This window comes from Lactuca sativa, chromosome 4 (assembly GCF_002870075.4).
Source record: "Lactuca sativa cultivar Salinas chromosome 4, Lsat_Salinas_v11, whole genome shotgun sequence".
In the NCBI taxonomy this organism is placed as follows: domain Eukaryota; kingdom Viridiplantae; phylum Streptophyta; class Magnoliopsida; order Asterales; family Asteraceae; genus Lactuca; species Lactuca sativa.
The window spans coordinates 403,998,631-404,019,591 of NC_056626.2; the positions used below are offsets into that span (position 1 = coordinate 403,998,631).

General features: G+C 41.0%; 1 protein-coding gene and 1 non-coding gene across 2 annotated transcripts; one reads left to right on the forward strand and one right to left on the reverse strand.

The window, feature by feature from the left end:
• Positions 1-7,242: 7,242 nt before the first annotated feature.
• On the reverse strand, positions 7,243-7,349 carry LOC111894931 (small nucleolar RNA R71). Its single transcript, XR_002851374.1, has one exon. It is a non-coding gene; the product is annotated as a small nucleolar RNA R71 (small nucleolar RNA).
• Positions 7,350-8,091: 742 nt separating this feature from the next.
• Positions 8,092-8,685, forward strand: LOC111894924 (uncharacterized). The gene has a single exon (XM_023891009.1). The coding sequence runs from the start codon at positions 8,092-8,094 to the stop codon at positions 8,683-8,685; it is 594 nt and encodes a 197-aa protein (XP_023746777.1).
• The last annotated feature ends 12,276 nt before the right edge of the window (positions 8,686-20,961 follow it).

A 20,961-nucleotide genomic window follows, 5' to 3' on the forward strand; every position in this document is an offset into this window, starting at 1 on the left:
TGTAACTGAGATAATATTGGACACTTCGAACCTGAAGTGAGAGATGACCCTACACTAGCTACTAATAGTTCCTGGTATGCAATTGGCATATGACAATTCTGAAAGTATAATCTGAATACAAGAAGAGAGACAACTCATACATACTATCACCTGAGTCTGGGGTAAAAACAACCCTAATACACATAGAATTGAAAATAACCATTGACACATACCTGCAACATTCCCTGCTGTAATCCAGATCACCCTCATCTGTCACTGTAAGGTCATACACCTCACCCATCCATAATCCTCAAAGTTGTCGGGGGAAAACGCACTCCCTGCTCCCCTCTCATCGTCAGGCATTCGGTTATCTTGTGGCCTACCTGATTGTAGTGGAAACGTAAAATGCTTGCCCCTATGGGCAGTCCCTGCTGACGTGACCATCACTGCCACACTTGTAACAGCCTGAACCCCTAGAACGACAAACTCCCTCATGTAGTTTCCTACACATGTTGCACTGACTTTGGCCCTGCCGACCTACTAATCGTTGATCTGAAGTCTTAGGTCTCTTCCCGGGACCCTCTAAAGTATACATCTGATCCGACCTCCTATTCGTAATGTGCTCCAAATCAATCTACCTTTACCATGCCTTAGCAATCATAGAGTCCAGGTTCAGGAATGTTGAGAAGCTGGCATACTCCCAAATATTAGCTTTCAACATGTCATGATAGCGGGTCCTCTGCACCTCATCATCCCCTACGTACTGTGGCAGCAATAAGGACCTCTCCCGAAACTTGGCAGTAATCTCCGCCACCGACTCCGTCGTCTGTCTCATGTCTAGGAACTCCTTGGCCAACTTCTGAAGCTCCACAGTCGGGGCAAACTCCGCCCTAAACCTGGTCACAAAGTCGGATCAGGTCATATCCTAAATGGTTGAGGCTCCCAAGGAATCACCAACTGACTCCCACCAATCTCTAGCTCTGTCCCTCAAGCATCCTGCAGCAAATTGAACCTTCGACCCCTCAGGATATAAGCTCGTCAACTGTGCAGACTCAATGTCTGCAATCCATCTCCTGGAAAAAATGGGGTCCTTCACCCCGTGGAAGTCTGGCACACCACTGCCCCTGAAGTCCTTGAAGGACAGTGTGCGTGATCCTGACTGGCTGGTCACCATGTCACTCCTGAATGCCCTGAGGCGATCCTCCATCAGCTTGATAATCCCCTCCTTGATCGGCCCAAAAATGACTGGGGTCGACTCAAGGATACCTCTCGTAATCTCAGACGCGATGAACTCGCGTAATCCATCATCAACCGGCTCGGATCCCGCGCCCGAGCCCGATCTCGATCCTGACCCAGATCCCGAGCCTCCTGCTCCATGTCGTAGGACCACCATATTGGGAATAAACACATAAATGTTAGGATCAAAACATACCCCGAGAGGTCTCACACATTATCCAAGATTCCTGGTTCCATCTCGGCCCTTCTTGACTCGAGTACGGATCCTCTGCTTTCAGTAGTATGGGCCCATACTACCTTCCACATCTATTCGTACTTTCCTCAAGGATTGATTCGACTTCACCAAGACCCTTAACCAATATCACTTTCCAACTATTCTCATCCTAGGCTTCCCTAGAGCACTCTCCGACCCATTCTCCGTCATCAGCCGCACCAGGAGTCCTTACCATCCTCCCCTAACTAGCTTGCGGATACTGTTTGATATCCGCTCACTAGTTAGTTGAAGCTATCCGGGACCCCTATAGCACAAAAAAAGCAGCATTCGTGCATCGAGTAACCATATCAAGCATTACATAATCAGGTTATCCTACTGCTGACTAGACAGTCCTAGCATGCAGCTCACACAACAGGCATTCAAGGCATCCTCCTAGATCCTTATCCCTATCCTAGCATGTAGTTATCAGAATCATATATCAAGCAAAAAGGCATCCTCCTAGATCCTTAGTCCTAATCTAGCATGTTGTTCATATAATCATATCATGTCACATATCAAACATGTATTGGTATTTTGGGAACCACTTACTTGAGCTCGGTCGATTTAACGCATCACACACCTTGTTCTTTTCAAAGTTCTTTTCTCTTTTCAATTACTTTTCAAGTTCCTTTTGAAAATTTTCATATCAAGCCCTCAGTTTGAGTCCAGACACACCCGAGAGTGTTCCCGAATCCCTCAAACCAAGGCTCTAATACCAACTTGTAATATCCCAAAATTCAAGACCAAAAATTTCATTTTGAAATGAGTTATTATAAAACCAACAGTATAAGAAAACATCCATAATAAAATATCATGCGAAAACCAGTACGTCAATAATCAAAACATGTCATCATAAAATTATATCAGGGTATAATCCAAAAGATCTCATGTGCGGATAACATAGTGTGATGCGCTGCAATAGAGCTGACTCCTTTCTTTTGAAAACGAAGTACCTTAAACCAAAACTGAGAACCGTAAGCATGAAGCTTAGTGAGTTCCCCAGATACCACATATATACATACCAACTGATCCATACATGCCATACATAACCAAGAGCCATACATAACCAACATATCCATAATCAAGTAAGGTGCTATGTGCCAAACATAGTCTTGCTAAGGTGCTATGTGCCACACATAGTCTTGGTGTTATGCCACGGGTCGGACGTGGTCTTCCTGGTCAAGCCTGGGGCTACTCCCTGGGTCTTACAGACAAATGCCAAGGGCCAACCCCTTGTCTTCCATGAAAGCATCACAAAGACAACTATACATACCACTCTACTAGGCTACTAAGCATATCCTGGTCTTTCATACGTAATAGCATACAGTGCGCCAGGAGCCACCCCCCGGTCTTTCATTCATGTTGCTTAGGGCTAACCCTCGGGTCTTCCTACCAGACATAATAACATATTGTGTGCCAGGAGCCGTCTCCTGGTCTTTCATGCATAATGCATAGGGCTAACCCCTGGGTCTTCCTACCATACATAATAACATACTGAGTGCCAGGGGCCTCCTCCTGGTCTTCCATACAAAATGCCTAGGGCTAATCCCCGGGTCTTCCTACCATACATAATAACATACCGAGTGCCATGGTCCTCCTCCTGGTCTTCCATGCATAATGCCTAGGGCTAACCCCCAGGTCTTCCTACCATATATAAACTACATGGGTCAGCATTGTGGCCGTAGACCCATACAAACAATGAGGAGACTCACCTCGTACTGCTGAAGACTTGCTGAACACTTCTGACTGCTAACCAACAATTCTGAATCAATAACCCTTCGGCTTCCCAAACTATCAATACCCACACAATAATTAGACCACAATAAACCAAAAGTCAACCCTGGTTAAACTTGGTCAAAGTCAACATCCAGCTGACCTGACTCGCCGAGTTGGTCTACCAACTCGTCGAGTCCATACTTCTCCAACCCCATACAACCCCGAATCTACTTGTCGATTCTAGCAATAACTCGACGGGTTCTCCTTCAACCACACAATCGGGACCAACTTCATCCGACTCGCCGAGTTCATCCTTGAACTCGTCGAGTTCATGATCCACATATGAATGTGTCTAGTCTGTGACTCGCCGAGTCGTATAAACAACTCGTCGAGTCCATCCTCATAATTAAGGAGATTGCCTTAGACTCGCCGAGTTCTTCCTTGAACTCGTCAAGTACGATGAACTTCGTGACCATTATGGACTCAGACTGGCTGAGTCCCTTTCCAATCTCAACTCATACCCTTAACAGAAGGGTTTTGGGGCAAGAACTGGCATGACTCGCCGAGTCTCTCTATGTCCAACACTATTCCGATGATTTCAAACAAGCTCAAGGTATCCAAGACCCATATTTTTCGTGAAGATTCATTCCTGGAGGTTTCTAAGAGCTTTGTCTTAAATATTTGGGTCATTTATATGTTTACCACACACGACATGACAACCAAGACATGGATGAGTTGTTCCCATGTCTAAAGTCATTCAAAGAAAGAGCTTAATTGAAGAAAATCAGCTTCGCAACTGCTACCCTGGGGGATTTTGTTCCAATTCTCTCTATATTTCATATTTATATTTTTCATGCATAACATGCAATGGGGACATTGCATGAATTAAGTGTGGAGTAGGGGGTTGGCTACATCTTAGTAAATTTAGAATCCTAATATCCTAATTTAGGTATATTTAAAAAAAAATCAACTTTTGCATACCAAAAATGTTGCTTAGGACTTAATTTAGAAAATTTTGGTAAAAGTAATTAGGATTCCATGTTAGATTTATGTTGATAATTGCATGAAGACCCAAATATTTAGTTGAGCCTATATACGTTCTAGTGCATTTGTGGCTTCTTTATTCCAGTGAAATCAGGGGACAAAAACATGACCTTGCTTAGTCCGAAGGATGAAATATGTTTAGCATCGTGTACCAGAAATGTATCCAGGAAGATTTTATTCTTTAGCTAATAAAGGTTGAAGTTTAGCGCCCCTGCTTAAGCATGTAGGGTTTTGAGTGAAAAAAAGTGAGTTATATGAAAAAAGAAGTGAGTTACAACAAAAGTTTGAAGAATTTTGGAGCAATTAAAGTATAGATAAAAAGATCAAAATTCCACAGAAAAAAAAGTGAAGATACCAAAAATCAAAGAAGGTGGTGAATTCAAAGAAATCAAAGATCAAATATCATAGAAGTGAAGAATTCCTAAAGAGTTCCATAGTGGTATCATAAACTATAATTCGTAGATTATGTATGCTTGGGTTGCTCAACCAAAAACACCTTGAGGTTAGGAAGTTTTCTGCGGATGGATTCGGAGGGATGCATAAAATGTGCATTGTTCGGGATGAGTGGGTGAATGTTTATGAGGATTGTAAGTATTTGGAATATTGGGGGGGTTTTAGGAAAATTTTAGACAGAAATGCACGCGTTGCGGTTTTGGCGTAATGCCTGGGTTCGATTGGAGTTGTCCTATGTGATTCTAATGTGCTAAAAGTCAGTTTTGCTTGGGGGCAAGCAAAAGTCAAGTGTAGGGTATTTTGATATGTGCATAGTTAGCCATATGTTTAGTATAGATTTTTATTCATTTTTAGCTAATTATGTGCATAATATGGACAAAAGGTACTTAATAATGTCTAAATTGTGTTTTCAGTCTAGAAGACATGCTTGGAAGCGAAAAGGAGTATGGAGAAGCAATTAGGAACCAAAGAGTGAAGAAAAAGAAGATATTTGGAGCTACTCGGCGAGTCCACGAAGCTACTCGGCGAGTTCTTGAGAATATTCGCAAAGAAAAGTCAAGAGTCCTTGATAAACACGTATTTTCCACATCTACTCGGCGAGTTCCGGATTGGGGACTTTTCGGGATTTTTGGGAGATACACCTGCGATTGAAGAACCCTTTGGAGACCTGAAGAACCCTAATCTTTGATCTTTTGAAGACTCAAGGTAAATTAGGTTATATTTTCCACTTAATCTTAGGATTTAATCATGACTAGCTTAGTTAAATTCGTTTTTGAGCTTGTTTCAACTGTAATCATGAGCTAAATTCGTGCTGTTTCTGTTTATGAAAAACCAAGTTACTCATATGGTTTGATTATTACTTCAATTGATTGTTTATTGGTGATTTTATTAAATTAAGTTTGTTAAAGGACCTTATGCATTAACCATAACTATTTTTTGTTAATTGGAAGACAATTAAGCTGCATGAACATCTCTTAGTTGTTAACCTCATATGTTTATGTGAACACTTTATCATATGTCTAGGATTAATGAACATGAAACTAGGATTAATTAGAGAATGGGTAAATCAATGTGTAAGCTTGTTTGAAAAACCAACAAACAAGAGGTTAGTTGAGTCACCAACTTGATTAACCAATTACAAATCTTATTTAATCCAAATAAATGAACTAGGAGTTAATTAGTTTAAACAATTGGCCACTTCTTGAATTCATTAATTTTCTAAGGGTTAGTAATAGTGAACATGAATCTAACCACTATAGTTGGTAACCAATAACAATTAATTATCATCTTATTATACAAATAACCATAGGAGTGAATTGGTTGGACCTAAACAGAAACTTTCTATGAAATTTGGTGAATTTTTACTTGTTTTAAGTTGTTTCGTTAATCACTTGTTAGGTGGTGTGTTTAAGTTTCTAGTCTTGTAAAACCAGTGAAAAACCTTTACTTTTATTACTTATTTAGTTAAAATTAGTTATTAGTTTAATTTCTGTTCCCTGAGTTCGACACCCTACTTATGTAACTATACCACTAAAAGACAGGTTCACTGCCTTTGTGTGCTAAATTTATAATTTAAAAGTAGGAATAAAACCAGTGCATTTTACACACATCAGGTTTTTGGCGCCGTTGTCGGGAAACGGTTCAAAAATTAAATCTAATTCCTAATTTTATCGATCCTTTGTGTGAGTTTTTCTTGCACAAAGTTAAATTTTTAGTAACTCAGTATGTAGGTTAGCTTTTAGTATTTATTGATTTTTAATCTTTTTATTTAATTATGTCTAAATTTTTCTGTTTCATACAGCCTACTCGCCGAGTGCACTCGAAGCTACTCGGCGAGTTCACTGTTGTTTGACAGTTTAGTTTTTATTTTCGTTATGTTTCATCTTTTGTTCTTTTTACGTGTTTTTGTTGTTCTGTTGCAGGCTTTTCATGACCAGAGGATCCAACACTCCACTAGTGCCCCCTTTTGAAGAGCCAGAATCCGCATTGAGAAAGAACAAAGGCAAAGACATTGAAAGCTCGAATACACCTAAGAAGTCGCCTTTGTCTAGCTTGAAGAATAGACCTCTTTAGCAAGTTAAGACCCGATTAAAGAAGACATCGAGTACGAAACCAAAGAACAAGAAGAACCTACATACGGGTAAGACTCCGATTCCGACAATGAATTAGCTATTCTCATGGCTAACATCGATGAAGTCCCCATGGGGGAATGGAAGAAGAGGATACGCGATGATACCGGACCGGGACTTGTGCAACCCGCAATTCCCGCAACTGCCACTTTTGAGCTAAAGGGTCACATTCTTGCTCTACTCAAGGAGATCCCCTTCTATGGAAAAGACCACGAAGATGCTTACAAACACTTGGATGAAGTCAATGATGTAGCTGATTATTTTAATGGTCCAAACATGCCTCGCGAAACTCAGCTACTTCGCATGCTTCCGGCTACATTGAAGGGTGCTGCAAAGGATTGGCTCAAGTCACTTCCCCCGGGATCCATCACCACATGGGCCAAGATGAAAGAAGAGTTTATGGATCAATTCTGCCCATCCTCCAAGATATCTAAGTTAAAGAAAGCCATAGCCAACTTTGAACAACAAGCTGGAGAGTCAATTTATTAAGCTTGGGAGAGGTATAAGTGCTTACTAAGGAATTACCCACATCATGACCTTAATAGTCAACAAGAGGTCTCCATCTTCTATGATGGAGTGAATGTTACAACAAGGCAATTACTTGACTTGCAAGGTCCACTCATGAAGAAAGCACCCCCGACGATAATGCAACTAATTGAAGAATTCTCTAAGCATTCTAGAGAATACCACAATCCAAGGAATGATGTGACAAGGGGATCAGCTTATGCAGCTTCAGAAGATTTGTCAGCAGTTATGTCTATGTTGAAAACCATGGTTAGGAGGATGGATAAAATGGATCAAACGATACATGCTATTCAGGTGGGTTGTGAGAATTGCAATGGACCTCATCTCACTAGAGATTGTAACTTGGACGAGAATGGGAATAAGAAGGTGCAAGTATGTTACTCAAGTGGTGACCGTTATGATGAAGATTGGCGGAAACCCAAGAAGGAGTGGCTTCCTTATGAGGAGTACAAGAGGGCTGAGGAGGAGAAGTTTAAACAAAAAGGAAGAGGTTTTTACCAAAAGGAGGAGCCGGCAAAAGAAAGGAAACTGAGTTTGGAGGAGATGCTTACCAAGTTTGTAGCTGCTTCAGAAAAGAGACACAATGACCATGATGCCGCAATACAAGAGACAAGAACAATGCTTAGGAATCAGCAAGCATCTATCCACAACATAGACACACAACTAGGGCAACTTGCTCAACAAATTACTCAAAGATCACTGGGAGAGCTTCCTAGTAAAACTTAAAACAACCCACGAGGCACGCACATAAATATCATGACAACAAAAAGTGGGAAGATAATTACTCCTCTGACACCCATTCAGAATGAAGAGCCCAAGCAGTCACAAAAGGAGGCTATAGAAAAACCGAGCCAAAATCAAAATCGGCATGACACAGAAGCTACTCGACGAGTCCAGAATATGGACTCGACGAGTCCAGTAACCATTCCAAAAAATCAGATTCCTGAAAAGCCCTTTCATCCTCCAATGCCATATCCATCCCGAGCTAAGCAAGAAAAGACGGAAGAAGACTACCAGAAGTTCCTAGATCATATAAAAGCTCTTCAAATCAACATACCATTCATAGAAGCGGTTGCCCAAATGCCAAAATACGCCAAGTTTCTCAAAGAGCTTCTAACTAATAGAAGGAAGATGGAGGAAGTCAAGGAAGTAGTTCTTAATGAGAATTGCTCAGCTGCCATGTTAAACAAGCTACCGAAGAAGAAGGGTGACCCGGGAAGCTTAACTTTGCCTTGCCAATTTGGGAATTTAGCCACCATTCATGCTTTGGCTGATTCAGGAGCAAGTGTGAATCTCATGCCTTATTCATTTTTCAAGAAATTGGATCTCCCGGAACCAAGGCCAATTTGAATGGCAATACATTTAGCAAATAAAACAGTCACATTTCCAAGAGGAATATGTGAAGATCTATTGGTGAAGGTAGATAAATTGGTGTTTCCTGCGGATTTTATAATTCTAGACATGGAAGCGGATCCTCAAGTCCCGATCATCCTTGGAAGACCTTTCCTTAACATGACGAGTGCTATAGTGGACATGAGAGACTCGAAACTTACTCTATGGGTGGGGGATGATTCAGTCACTTTTAGGGTTGATCAAGCTATGAAGCATGCGAGGAATAGTGATGACACGGCGTTTTCAATTGACATGTTGAATGAATTGATAGAGGAATGGGATAATGAAGATCCAAACAAGTCCACCATCATCTTTGATGAAGAACTTGATGTTGAAAAAGACCTACTGGAAATTAAGAGACTGCTGGAAGAAGCTGATTATGAGGAATTAATGAAGAAACTTGAGCACTCTACTCGCCGAGTAGACTGGATCTACTCGCCGAGTCCAGTTGAAGAAACCCGAGAAGTCGTGAATTCTGCAAAGGACTCACCGAGTCCCTTACCTGTACTCGGCGAGTACAACATGTAGAACGAAAAAACAGAGCTCAAAGCACTACCAGATCACTTAGAGTATGCCTTCCTTGAAGATGGTCATCAAAAACCAGTTATAATAGCTTCTGATCTCTCCAAATCTGAAAAAGAAGAATTAGCTCAAGTCTTGAAGAAGCGAAAGCGGGCCATTGCATGGAGCATTATCGATATCAAGGGAATAAGTCCCTCTTATTGTTCTCACAAGATTAACCTGGAGGAACGAGCAAAGCCAGTTGTGCAACACCAAAGAAGATTGAACCCAAACATGCAAGAAGTGGTCAAGAAGGGAGTAGTCAAACTCTTAGATGCAGGGATCATTTATTCTATTTTCGACAGTCCGTGGGTGAGTCCTGTCCAAGTGGTGCCCAAGAAAGGAGGGATGACGGTCATAACCAATGAGAAGAGCGAGCTTATTATGACACGAACGGTAACTGGTTGGCGAGTGTGCATCGATTATTGAAAGCTAAATGATGCCACTCGTGAAGACCATTTTCCTTTACCTTTTATTGGTCAAATGCTATAAAGATTGTCGGGCCATAGCTATTATTGTTTCTTAGACGGATTTTCAGGTTACTTCCAAATACCCATAGACCCAATGGACCAAGAAAAGACCACTTTCACTTGCCCAAGTGGCACTTTTGCCTATCGTCGCATGCCCTTTGGGTTATGCAATGCACCTGCGACATTTCAAAGGTGCATGACGGCCATTTTCCACGACATGGTGGAAAAATTCATGGAAGTATTTATGGACAATTTTTCTGTTTTTGGATCTTCTTTCCATGATTGTCTCACTAACCTTTGATTTAATGCTTGCAAGGTGTGAAAAGACTGACTTAGTCCTAAATTGGGAGAAATGTCACTTTATGGTCAAAGAGGGTATAGTTTTAGGCCACAAAGTTTCCAACTCGGGAATTGAGGTGGATCGGGCAAAAATAGATACAATTGCAAAATTACCTCCACCAACTAATGTGAAGGGCATTAGGAGTTTTCTAGGTCACGTGGGTTTTTACCGGCATTTCATAAAAGATTTTTCTAAAATAGCTATACCTTTAACACAATTGCTTTTAAAAGATGCACCATTTAATTTTACTAAAGAGTGTTTAGAGGCTTTTGAATTTTTGAAAGAAAAATTGACTAATGCCCCGATCATTATTGCCCCGAATTGGGATTTACCATTTGAAATAATGTGTGATGCTAGTGACTTTGCATTAGGAGCTATCCTTGGTTAAAGGGTTGATAATCACTTTTGACCCATTCATTATGCAAGTAAGACTTTGAATCTTGCCCAAAAGAATTACACCACCACCGAAAAAGAATTACTAGCTGTGGTGTATGCTTTTTACAAATTCCGCCCTTATCTAGTTTTACCTAATACCACTATTTTTACTGACCACTCTGCTATCAAGTATTTGTTTGCCAAGCAGGATGTCAAGCCAAGACTGATACGTTGGGTTCTACTTCTACAAGAATTTGACATCGAGATACGCGATAAGAAAGGAATGGAGAATGTAACAGCCGACCACTTGTCAAGGCTAGAAAAACCGCAATTGGAAGCATTGGTGGAAGAAAAGTTGGAGATGACTTTCCGGACGAGTACATTATGGTGACCACGGGGGAAGAGCCATGGTTCGCGGACATAGCTAATTACTTAGCTAGCAAGTACATCCTAAAAGATCTTACTCACCAACAAAAGAAGAAATTATTTTCAGAAATAAAATACTACTTTTGGGATGAGCCATATCTTTTCCAAAGTTGCACGGATGGGATCATTCGAAGATGTGTATTCGGAAATGAAAGTCGACAAATTTTGGAGCATTGTCATAGCGGGCCCACCGGTGGACATCATGGAGCAAACTGCACTACTAAGAAGATATTCGATATTGGGTTTTATTGGCCCATAACTTTTAAAGATGCTACCCAATATGTCAAAGAATGTGATGCGTGCCAAAGAGCGGGAAACAGTTCATCCCGAAACGAAATTCCACAACATAGTATTCAAGTGTACGAAGTATTTGACGTACGGGGGATCGATTTCATGGGACCATTTCCCATGTTAAAAGGCAATAAATATATATTGGTGGCGGTGGATTATGTATCCAAGTGGGCGGAGGCACAAGCTTTACCAACTAATGATGCTCGGGTGGTGGTGCGATTTTTGAAGAAGTTATTTTCAAGATTTGGAGTTCCTAAAGCCCTTATAAGTGATCAAGGCACTCACTTTGCTAATGATCGATTAGAAAAGTTGTTAAGAAAATATGGGGTAACCCATAAATTCTCTACATCTTACCATCCACAAACAAGTGGGTAAACTGAAGTGACAAATAGATCCTTAAAAAGAATTTTGGAGAGATCGGTGGGGAGCAATCGGAAGGAATGGTCAGATAAGTTAGATGATGCACTTTGGGCCTTCTGAACAGCTTTCAAAACAACTATTGGCACTACACCATATAGGCTAGTTTATGGAAAGCAATGTCATTTGCCGGTGGAAATAGAGCATAAAGCTTTTTGGGCTTTAAAAATATGCAACTTTGATATAGTTGAGCTTAAAAACAACCGGTTGATGCAAATGAATGCTCTTGAGGAACTTCGCAATGAGGCCTACACTAGCTCCTTAATTTATAAAGAGAAAACCAAGAGTTGGCATGACAAGAGGATTAAGGGTAACAAAGATTTTCATGAAGGGAAAAAGGTGTTGCTTTTTAATTCAAGACTCAAACGTTTTCCGGGCAAACTAAAGTCAAGATGGGATGGTCCATTTCTAGTGAAGAAGGTGTTTCCACATGGAGCTATCGAGTTATTGTCAAGAGATGACACCCCTTTCAAGGTTAATGGACATAGAGTAAAAAAAATACGAAGAAGGAATCCCGACAAATGAAGACATAGAAGAAGGGCTGCTGCTGGAGGGAATGGTAGAAACGTAGAATGGAAGGAGTTCAGCTAATGACTCCTTAAAAAGAAGCACTTCCGAGAGGCAATCCGAGTTTAGAGTTTGCATTTCTTTTTTCCTTTGTTTTCTTTTTCATTCTTTAGGATCGGTTTTCTTTCATTCTTCTTTTGAAATTATGTTTAAAAATGATTGCTTGAGGGCAAGCAATGCTCGAAGTGTGGGGTGGTGGTTTAGAAATTAAGTTTTTTTAAAAACGGCATGCTCTACTCGTCGAGTTTATACGTACTACTCGGCGAGTACCTATTCGAAATTCCCGAAAATCGCGAATACGCATTTCTACTAGGCGAGTAGATATTTATACTTGGCGATTAGAGCATTTACACAGGTTTTTACAATCTGTAAATTAGGGTTTCTTTTCATTTATTCACTTTCACCAAACCACTCATACTCGTCGTGCACTTCTACTCTCAAGCCATTTTTCCAGTTTTTTTCTTTCTTGATTGAATCTCCATCCACCAAGCGAAAAGGTATGATTTTTACTCTCAATACTTGTTAAAGATTGCAACTTTATCAATTCCTGGTTCTTATTTTTCGTAAAATTCGGATTTGGGGGTTTTCTGGAATCCTAGGGTTTTGATTTTACTATGAATTAGGAAGCTTTAGACAAAATTTCTTATGGATTTGTGTTTAAAGGACTTAGTACAGCAAACCCCTTTGCAAAATTAGGTGTTTTCATTGACCTAATATGGTCCGATTGAGAACTGTTCCCGAAGTTCATCCTACTCGTTGAGTAGTTCATGAACTCGGCGAGTAGGTGCCAAGACATATCTGTTTTGGTTGATTTTAATTGTTGGGTTTTGTTTGTTGTTGTTCTCTTCAATGTTGTAAAACTCGACGATTTGGCCGAGTACTCGTCCGAGTACTCGCTACTCGGCCCCTTACCGAGGCGAGTTACAAAATCCGAGTACTCCCCGATCGACCCCTTGTTGAAGCGAACACTGTTGTAAAACTCGGCCAACTCGATGATTAATATGTATAGTATACTTAATGATTTATTATTTAACACACACAAATGTATTATTACTACATATATATCTTCAATTTTCAATAATAATTCACGAAATGGGACCATTGTGTGTTTTTTTAGTTTTTGTGTATTCACATGTATCTAATTTTGTTATATATTTCATTCAACTTATGGTTTTAACATATGATTTTGAAATATATAATTTCCCTAAAAATATTTCTATATGAATTACCGAATCCGAGTACTCCCAAGTACCACTGAGTACTCGTTACTCGTTAGTCGACCGAGTAGGTACCGAGTAGCGAGTTCTACAACCATGGTTCTCTTGATGCTATTTTGCAGAAATTATGTCTAGAAGAGGGCAGACTTCAAGGGAGAGGAGGCCAAGGATATATTCCATGTGTAACAGCCGAAATTCAGGTACAATCGGTTAGCCCTTCATCTTTGTTTATTTGTCATTTTGGGCCTTTGTGTTGGGCGAGTACGCTGTGCGCACTTGCGCGCCTCATTTAAACACGCCATCGTCGGGTACGTTGGGCGTACCCAAGGTTACGCCGGGCGTAATCGGTCCAGACCCAAAACCCTAATTTGAGTTGTTGGCTATAAAAGGAATGAGATGGCTTGGTTCCTCAGCCACCATCCTTCAGAAAGAAACCCTAAGAGAGTTGTTCCTTCGTTCATAGCTTGTTTGTGAGTGTTCTAAGCTTTGAGGTGTCATTTCAAGGTAGCAAAAGGAAAGAGGAGTCCATTGTGGAGGCTAGAAGTTGGGGTGCAAGTGTAGATCCGTGAAAAGCAAAGGTTTGAGCTTCTTCCTAAGGCGGGGTTGGGTCTTCATTTCGAGATTCGGAGACAGCGAGCACGTGAGATTCTAGACTTCCTGCTAGGTGAGTCTTCTCACTATACTGTACCCGAAAGGGTATTTATGTGTGACGGAGAGGTCGGATATGTTATGAGTTGTACGCATTGAATATGATAAGTTAACCGTTTGTATGTGCTATGTATGCTATGCTTGATATCGGCCGGAAAGCATTTTATGTTATGGGCCGGAAGGCATTGTGATGTGGACCGGAAGGTCGACACGGGTACGACCGGAAGGTTTATGTGACAACACGATATTTCGACCTTATGTAATGACCTAAAAGGTCAAGTATTGTAGCTACCTTTGAACTAATGAAATTTACTTCGAAAATGAAATATGTAAAAAGTCTTTATAAGAATATCTATTATGTTTGATATTGTGTCAAGGGTTACAGAAATACTGAGAACACTAAAATCCGAGTTATAACGAAGAAGTTATGACCATTCTAAGATTTCCGACAAAACCGGCAACACCGATTAAACGAAAAATGTCAAGTTTCAATACAATAGCATTTAGCCTTAAGTATCTAAATGAAAGTTATATATAACATTAAACCGTGAGCGTACACAAAAAGAACGTCCAAATCTGACTTCGTATGAGGAAGTTATGATTTTTCCAAGATCCGAATATAGCAGTACACAGCTAAAAACTCGAAATAGAGCTCGAGAGACTTTTGACCAAAACAACCTAAATGAGTATCGAAGGTCTCAACATTAGTGGCGCAACGGCAAAAAGTCTGACGAAAACGGACATCGGATGAAGAAGTTATGGATTTTATACGGACTTTTCGTGTCCCGGCCCGTTAAAAATAAATAATTAAAAATAAAGTCAAAATTTTCCGATGAACTCTAAACGAGAGTTGTAGATCATATATTTAGCTACGCATGCATATAAAGAATGTTGAAAACGGAGCTTGTACGAGAAAGTTATGGATTTTACAAGTTCGGGGTCCAAAATCCAAGGCTGTCAGGCCTCCCCACGACGTGGCACTGTTTTGCCGCGACCCGGCAAGTGACTAAGGGTGTCCAATCAATGGAAGAGGATAGAATTGCTCCCCACGACGTGGCCAACCCTAGCCACGACGTGGCACTCAAAAATACCCCCTATAAATAGAACTCTTGGGGTGCCGGGTTTAGGTACTCCATTCTTCCCTCTCTCGTGCTGAAACTCTGCGGTTAAGCTACCGAAGCCCCGGTCAAGTTCCGAAGGAAGGTTCTGCTCTCCCGAGATTCTCGAGATTCCCGAGATTCCTGAGAATCCCGAGAATCCCGAGAAAATCGACTTTCACAAGCCGAAGTTCTACTCGATTTTCATCTCGTTTTCCCCAATCAATCAAGTGAGTTCATACCCCTATAAACTACACGTTCAAATGTTTATCACTGCTTTTTATTCACTTTTAAGGGGGGGGGGGGGGGGGGAATACAAGTAAACACACGGTTATTATCGTGTGTAACATAAAGTTTCAATATATACTCTTTACTATCAAGTGAATCATATGTGATTCATAACTACTACATGGGAACTTTTGTATGCAATATATATTCACGACAACATCTTGTCTTTTGGAAATAAAACATGTTTATATATATTTATATATATATATATATATGCGAATCAAACCCTTTATTTATACTTTAGGTATATGTGATCAATTATGTCACTTTAGATGTTATACTTTACATAACAAGTGAGCATTACACTTGGATTTACTATACGAACAAAACACACACTTTGAATAACTATAATAGGTATAGTTTACGAGGAAATCATGACCATTTACATACTAGAAATACTATATCAAAGAGATATTTTCATATTCAAGAACAAATGGACATTTTCATACGTAAATCTGTTTTATACTAAGTTTTGTGAGACATTTCACGTACCTTCGAGTATGCATTTTAAGACCTGTATTATATACCATAATCCCTTATAGGGGGAGCGTGATACTTGTGTATAGATCTATACGGGATTGACAATCCCGCACCTAAGATGTTAGCTACAGCTAGGCCCGCAGGCCTGGGGTGACAAATGTCATAACATTTCAATGCCTGAAGAACGTTGTTACAGGAAGTCTGGGTTATTAGTATGGTTATAAAACTCACATGGAGTATTAAGAACTTATTGTTTTACCGGGTTATTAAATGTCTTAGTGCTTTTATACTTACACAAATTTACTACTCTAGGCATGAAAAACACGATTGCATTTCAGTTGTGGAACTTTTAAACTACCACACACTTATGAACGGATATTGGATTTATAAAAGAAACCTTCAAAACAGTCGAGTCTTTGTAGAAGACTACTTTTATAATATTAGGAAATATTGGATTTCCTAGGAGTCTTTTGAAACATCTGCAAACAAATATCATTTGATTTTATTCAAACATTGTCACTAAATACTTATGAACTCACCAGCTTAAATGTAGACCTACTCTTTCAAGACTACTTGTATTTCTCAGGGATTCAGGAATACAGGTAAACTACTGCTTTGAAGAAGGGACGCTGCGGCGTTAATTTAATTTCATTTTGACAACATATTGTAATTGATATTTTGGAACTTGTAATACCTACAAACAATGTAACTTTTTCAATTATATATATGTTGGTTGTGTTTACTTTCTTTACTATGTATTCAACTATTTCGATACTACATGAAGTCATCCGCCCTCGAACGATTCCGCCGTTCTGGTTTGGGGGTGTGACAAATTGGTATCAGAGCATTGTTTATAGTGAACTAAGTATATCGAACCACATAAGATATACAAACTATAAATGCAAAGGGACTCAAAGTCTCTGACAAAACATTTTTACACCTAAAACCTTGTTTCATTTAACTTAGGTTGTTTTGGGTCGTAAAAGTACAATTACAGGCATGCAACAAGAAGTATTAAGACAAGTTGGACACTACGATTAGACCTCGACATATGTAATCGGATTTGGGACGAATATAGCCTGATCAACTATATTTATCCAAGATTGGACTAACATGTGTCGAGGAATGGTCGTAGTGAGCAACAAGTCAAAACTTACCAAAATAAACATTAGTATCAAACATACAAATTTAAATACTATAGGAGTATTTGGTACGTGCAATAGTTTAATCGACATGCTTAGTTTTACAAGCTTCAAGTTTTGTTCAATTCCTATAACCCTATTCTCGTATAGTCAAATGGCTGGATTCATTCCACACGGAGACCCCTACTATCTCAACCAAGGTAACGGAGGATGGGTCGAAGAAGATCCCGAAGAGGATGAAGAACCTATCGAGTTAGATGAAGGGGATGACTCTGGGACAGACTTAGAACCAGAGGTAATCAACCCACCACCCGCACAACCTCCTGTCTTTGTGAGAAACTTTCAGGGACCGACTCCCATTTGGGGAAGTCACCTCCACCATCGGAGCCAACAACAAGGGATACGTCCTCCCTACGGCATGTGTCGGGATTTCTATGATGTCCACGGCGGATGTTCGGCCGACCGAGCACTCCCAGTCATGGTGGGCAAGCTAGCCAACCAGTCCTATCAATCCGTGGTTCAAGCTAGCCGGATTCGGGAAGTCAATGTGGAAGTACAGGTGCATACTTCTGACATCCGCCGGCTGGATAGGTTGCAGGATGACACCCAACTCCGCGTCGACGCGTTCCAAGCACAAATGATTGCAGCCCTCTCTGAGCTGAGGGAACAGCAAGCCGCCTTTGATAAGCGCCTTATGGAGGCAAAGCAATCGGACGCAGAGTCAAGCTCCAAGCACAACCTACATCACAAGTAGTGCTTGTTGATCCCAAAATTTTGATATAGAATAGGACCATCGGCTAAAAGTCTTACTTTCTTTAACTTCCTGTAATCGGAGACCTTTAGAAAGGTCAAAATTTTCTAACTTCGGATGTAACGCAAACATATGTTTAATATATATAGGGCATATCTTTTTCGTGTGTTAAATATGTGCATTTCAGTCGAGTTCATGAGTTTGTTTATTCATTGTTTAACTCCATTGGTAAAACAAACTCAAAGCCCTGCGTTAGTCAAACCAAATTTTCGAACTATTAAAGATAGTTAACTCATTGTCAATCAACTCTCAACCACCAAAGCTTATGATATTTTATTTTTTTTCCTTATCAGCACGATGCCGCCCCGTAGATCTACACGTCGTGTCAACAACGCTCCACCTCCACCACCACCTCCCCCAATGGAAAATGTCGCTTTGATAGCTATTGTAACGGCTGCAGTAACAGCGGCAATGGCCCAAATGAGTAACAATGGTTCTGGTGGGGGAGTAAATAGTTCTACGAATGGCCAACATCAAGGTCGTTCGGGGGATTGTACATATAAGGATTTCATGAATAGCAGACCCATTACTTTTAATGGGACTGGAGGGATAATGGATCTATCACAGTGGATAGAGAAAACTGAAGCAGTTTTCGATATTTGTTCTTGTCCAGAAGGGAGAAAAGTGAAGTTCGCTTCCTGTACCTTCTCTGAAAGAGCTCTGACATGGTGGAATGGCCATGTCAATTCACTAACACTAGTAGTGGCTAACTCTATGGGCTGGGAGAGTCTAAAACAAATATTACTGCAAGAGTATTGTCCAAGGGGCGAATTATAAAAACTCGAATAGGAACTTTGAGGCCTTACTATGGTAGGCTCGGACATCACGACCTATACCAATAGGTATAGTGATTTGGCAATCCTTTGCCCAGGGATGTTTGCTCTAGAGATCAAGAAAATCGAAAGATACATCTGGGGACTGTCACCCCAAATTCGAGGAAGTGTCCTAGCTTCCAAACCAATCACCTTCGATAGCGCCAAACAGTTGGCACAAGCTCTCGTAGACCATGGGGTCTGCCAAAACTTCGCAACCGCCGCACCGGAGCAACCTAGAGTAAGCAACAACAACAACGATAATACCAACAACAACAACAAGAAGAGGTTCTGGAACAAAAGAAAGAGTCAACCTTCACAAGAACCTTCCAAGAAACAACAGATTATGGCAGTCCATGCCGCTACTGCCCCCACTACTACTCCTGTTACCCCTACCCCAGTAAAGAGATATGCTGGGAACTTCCCGAAGTGCAGAAAGTGCAAATTCCACCACAATGGAAATTGTCGGGAGATGCACTGCAACACCTGCAACTAAAAGGGGCACACTGCCCGTTTCTGCAGGGCACCGGCACGACCAATCACCCAAGTCCCCGGGGTCGGTGTGGGCCAGACGTGTTACGGTTGTGGTGAGGCTGGACACTACAAGAGGGACTGTCCTAAGGCAAGGAATGCTAGTGGCACGAGACGAGTGCTGGCAATAGGGCAGAACGAAGCGATAGCTGATCCCACGGTGGTTACGGGTACGTTTCTCCTCAATAACGTTTATGCATGTATACTCTTTGATTGTGGTGCGGAGAGGAGTTTCGTGAGTCAAAAATTCAAGCACGTACTAAAACAGAACCCTAAAACACTCAATAAGATATTTACAGTAGAAATGGCAAACAGTAGAACAGAAAGCACGAACAATATATACATAGGCTGCACACTAACTCTAAACGAACACTCATTTCAAATCAATCTAATGCCGATCACTATAAAGAGCTTTGATGTCATCATCGGTATGGATTGGTTAAGCCTACATCATGCCGATATACTTTGTCACGAAAGGGCCGTTCGCCTAAATCTGCCAATCGGGGAAACCCTTATCATTTATGGTGACAAACCCAGTACCAATTTACAAATCATCTCTTGTGTCAAAGCCAAAAAATACTTACGTAAAGAGTACCATGCCTTCTTAGCCCACATGGTAGATAAGGAAAAAGAAACGAAAGGCATCAGAGACATTCCAGAAGTCAGCGATTTTCCCGATGTCTTCCCTGAAGATCTTCCCGGAGTTCCACCAGAACGTCAAGTCGAGTTCAGAATCGACTTAATTCCTGGAGCTACACCAGTTGCCAAGTCACCATACCGTCTAGCACCGGCAGAGATGCAGGAACTATCCAGCCAACTAAACGAACTACTCAACAAAGGTTTCATCAGGCTGAGCTTCTCACCTTGGGGAGCACCAGTCTTATTCGTAAAGAAGAAGGATGGATCGTTCCGCATGTGCATCGATTACCGGGAACTCAACAAGCTCACTATCAAGAACCGATATCCTTTACCACGCATTGACGACTTGTTCGACCAACTCCAAGGAGCGAGTTATTTCTCAAAGATCGACTTAAGATCCGGGTACCACCAACTACGAGTCTTGGAAGGAGATGTTTCCAAAACAGCTTTTCGAACTCGTTATGGTCACTACGAGTTTGTAGTGATGCCCTTTGGACTAACAAACGCACCGGCGATGTTCATGGACTTAATGAACCGAGTATGTCGTTCATTCTTGGACAAGTTTGTGATCATATTCATTGACGATATACTCATCTTTTCAAAGACTAAAGAGGATCACGGTCAACACCTCCGACAAGTCTTGGAAACGCTAAGAAAAGAGAAGCTATACGCAAAATTCTCCAAGTGCGAATTTTGGATTCGAAAGGTAGATTTCCTAGGTCACGTGGTTAGCAAAGACGGAATACACGTCGACCCTTCCAAAATAAAAGCAATCGAGAACTGGTCAGCTCCAAGAACCCCAACAGAAATTCGACAATTCTTGGCCTTGCTGGCTACTACCGAAGGTTCATACAGAACTTCTCGAAGATTGCGAAACCACTTACCACCCTGACCCAGAAGGGTGTAACTTTCGATTGGAACGAAAGACAAGACGCTGCATTCCAAACACTGAAGCAAGCACTATGCAGCGCACCTATTTTGTCCTTGCCAGAAGGAACAGAAGACTTCGTGGTCTACTGTGATGCATCCAATCAAGGTCTTGGATGCATTCTAATGCAATGAGGTAAGGTCATCGCTTAGGCCTCAAGACAACTCAAGACGCACGAAGTCAACTACACTACA

Excerpts from the sequence above, each read along its gene's own strand:
- LOC111894924 (XM_023891009.1), top strand. The coding sequence starts at position 8,092 with ATGACAACAAAAAGTGGGAAGATAATTACTCCTCTGACACCCATTCAG.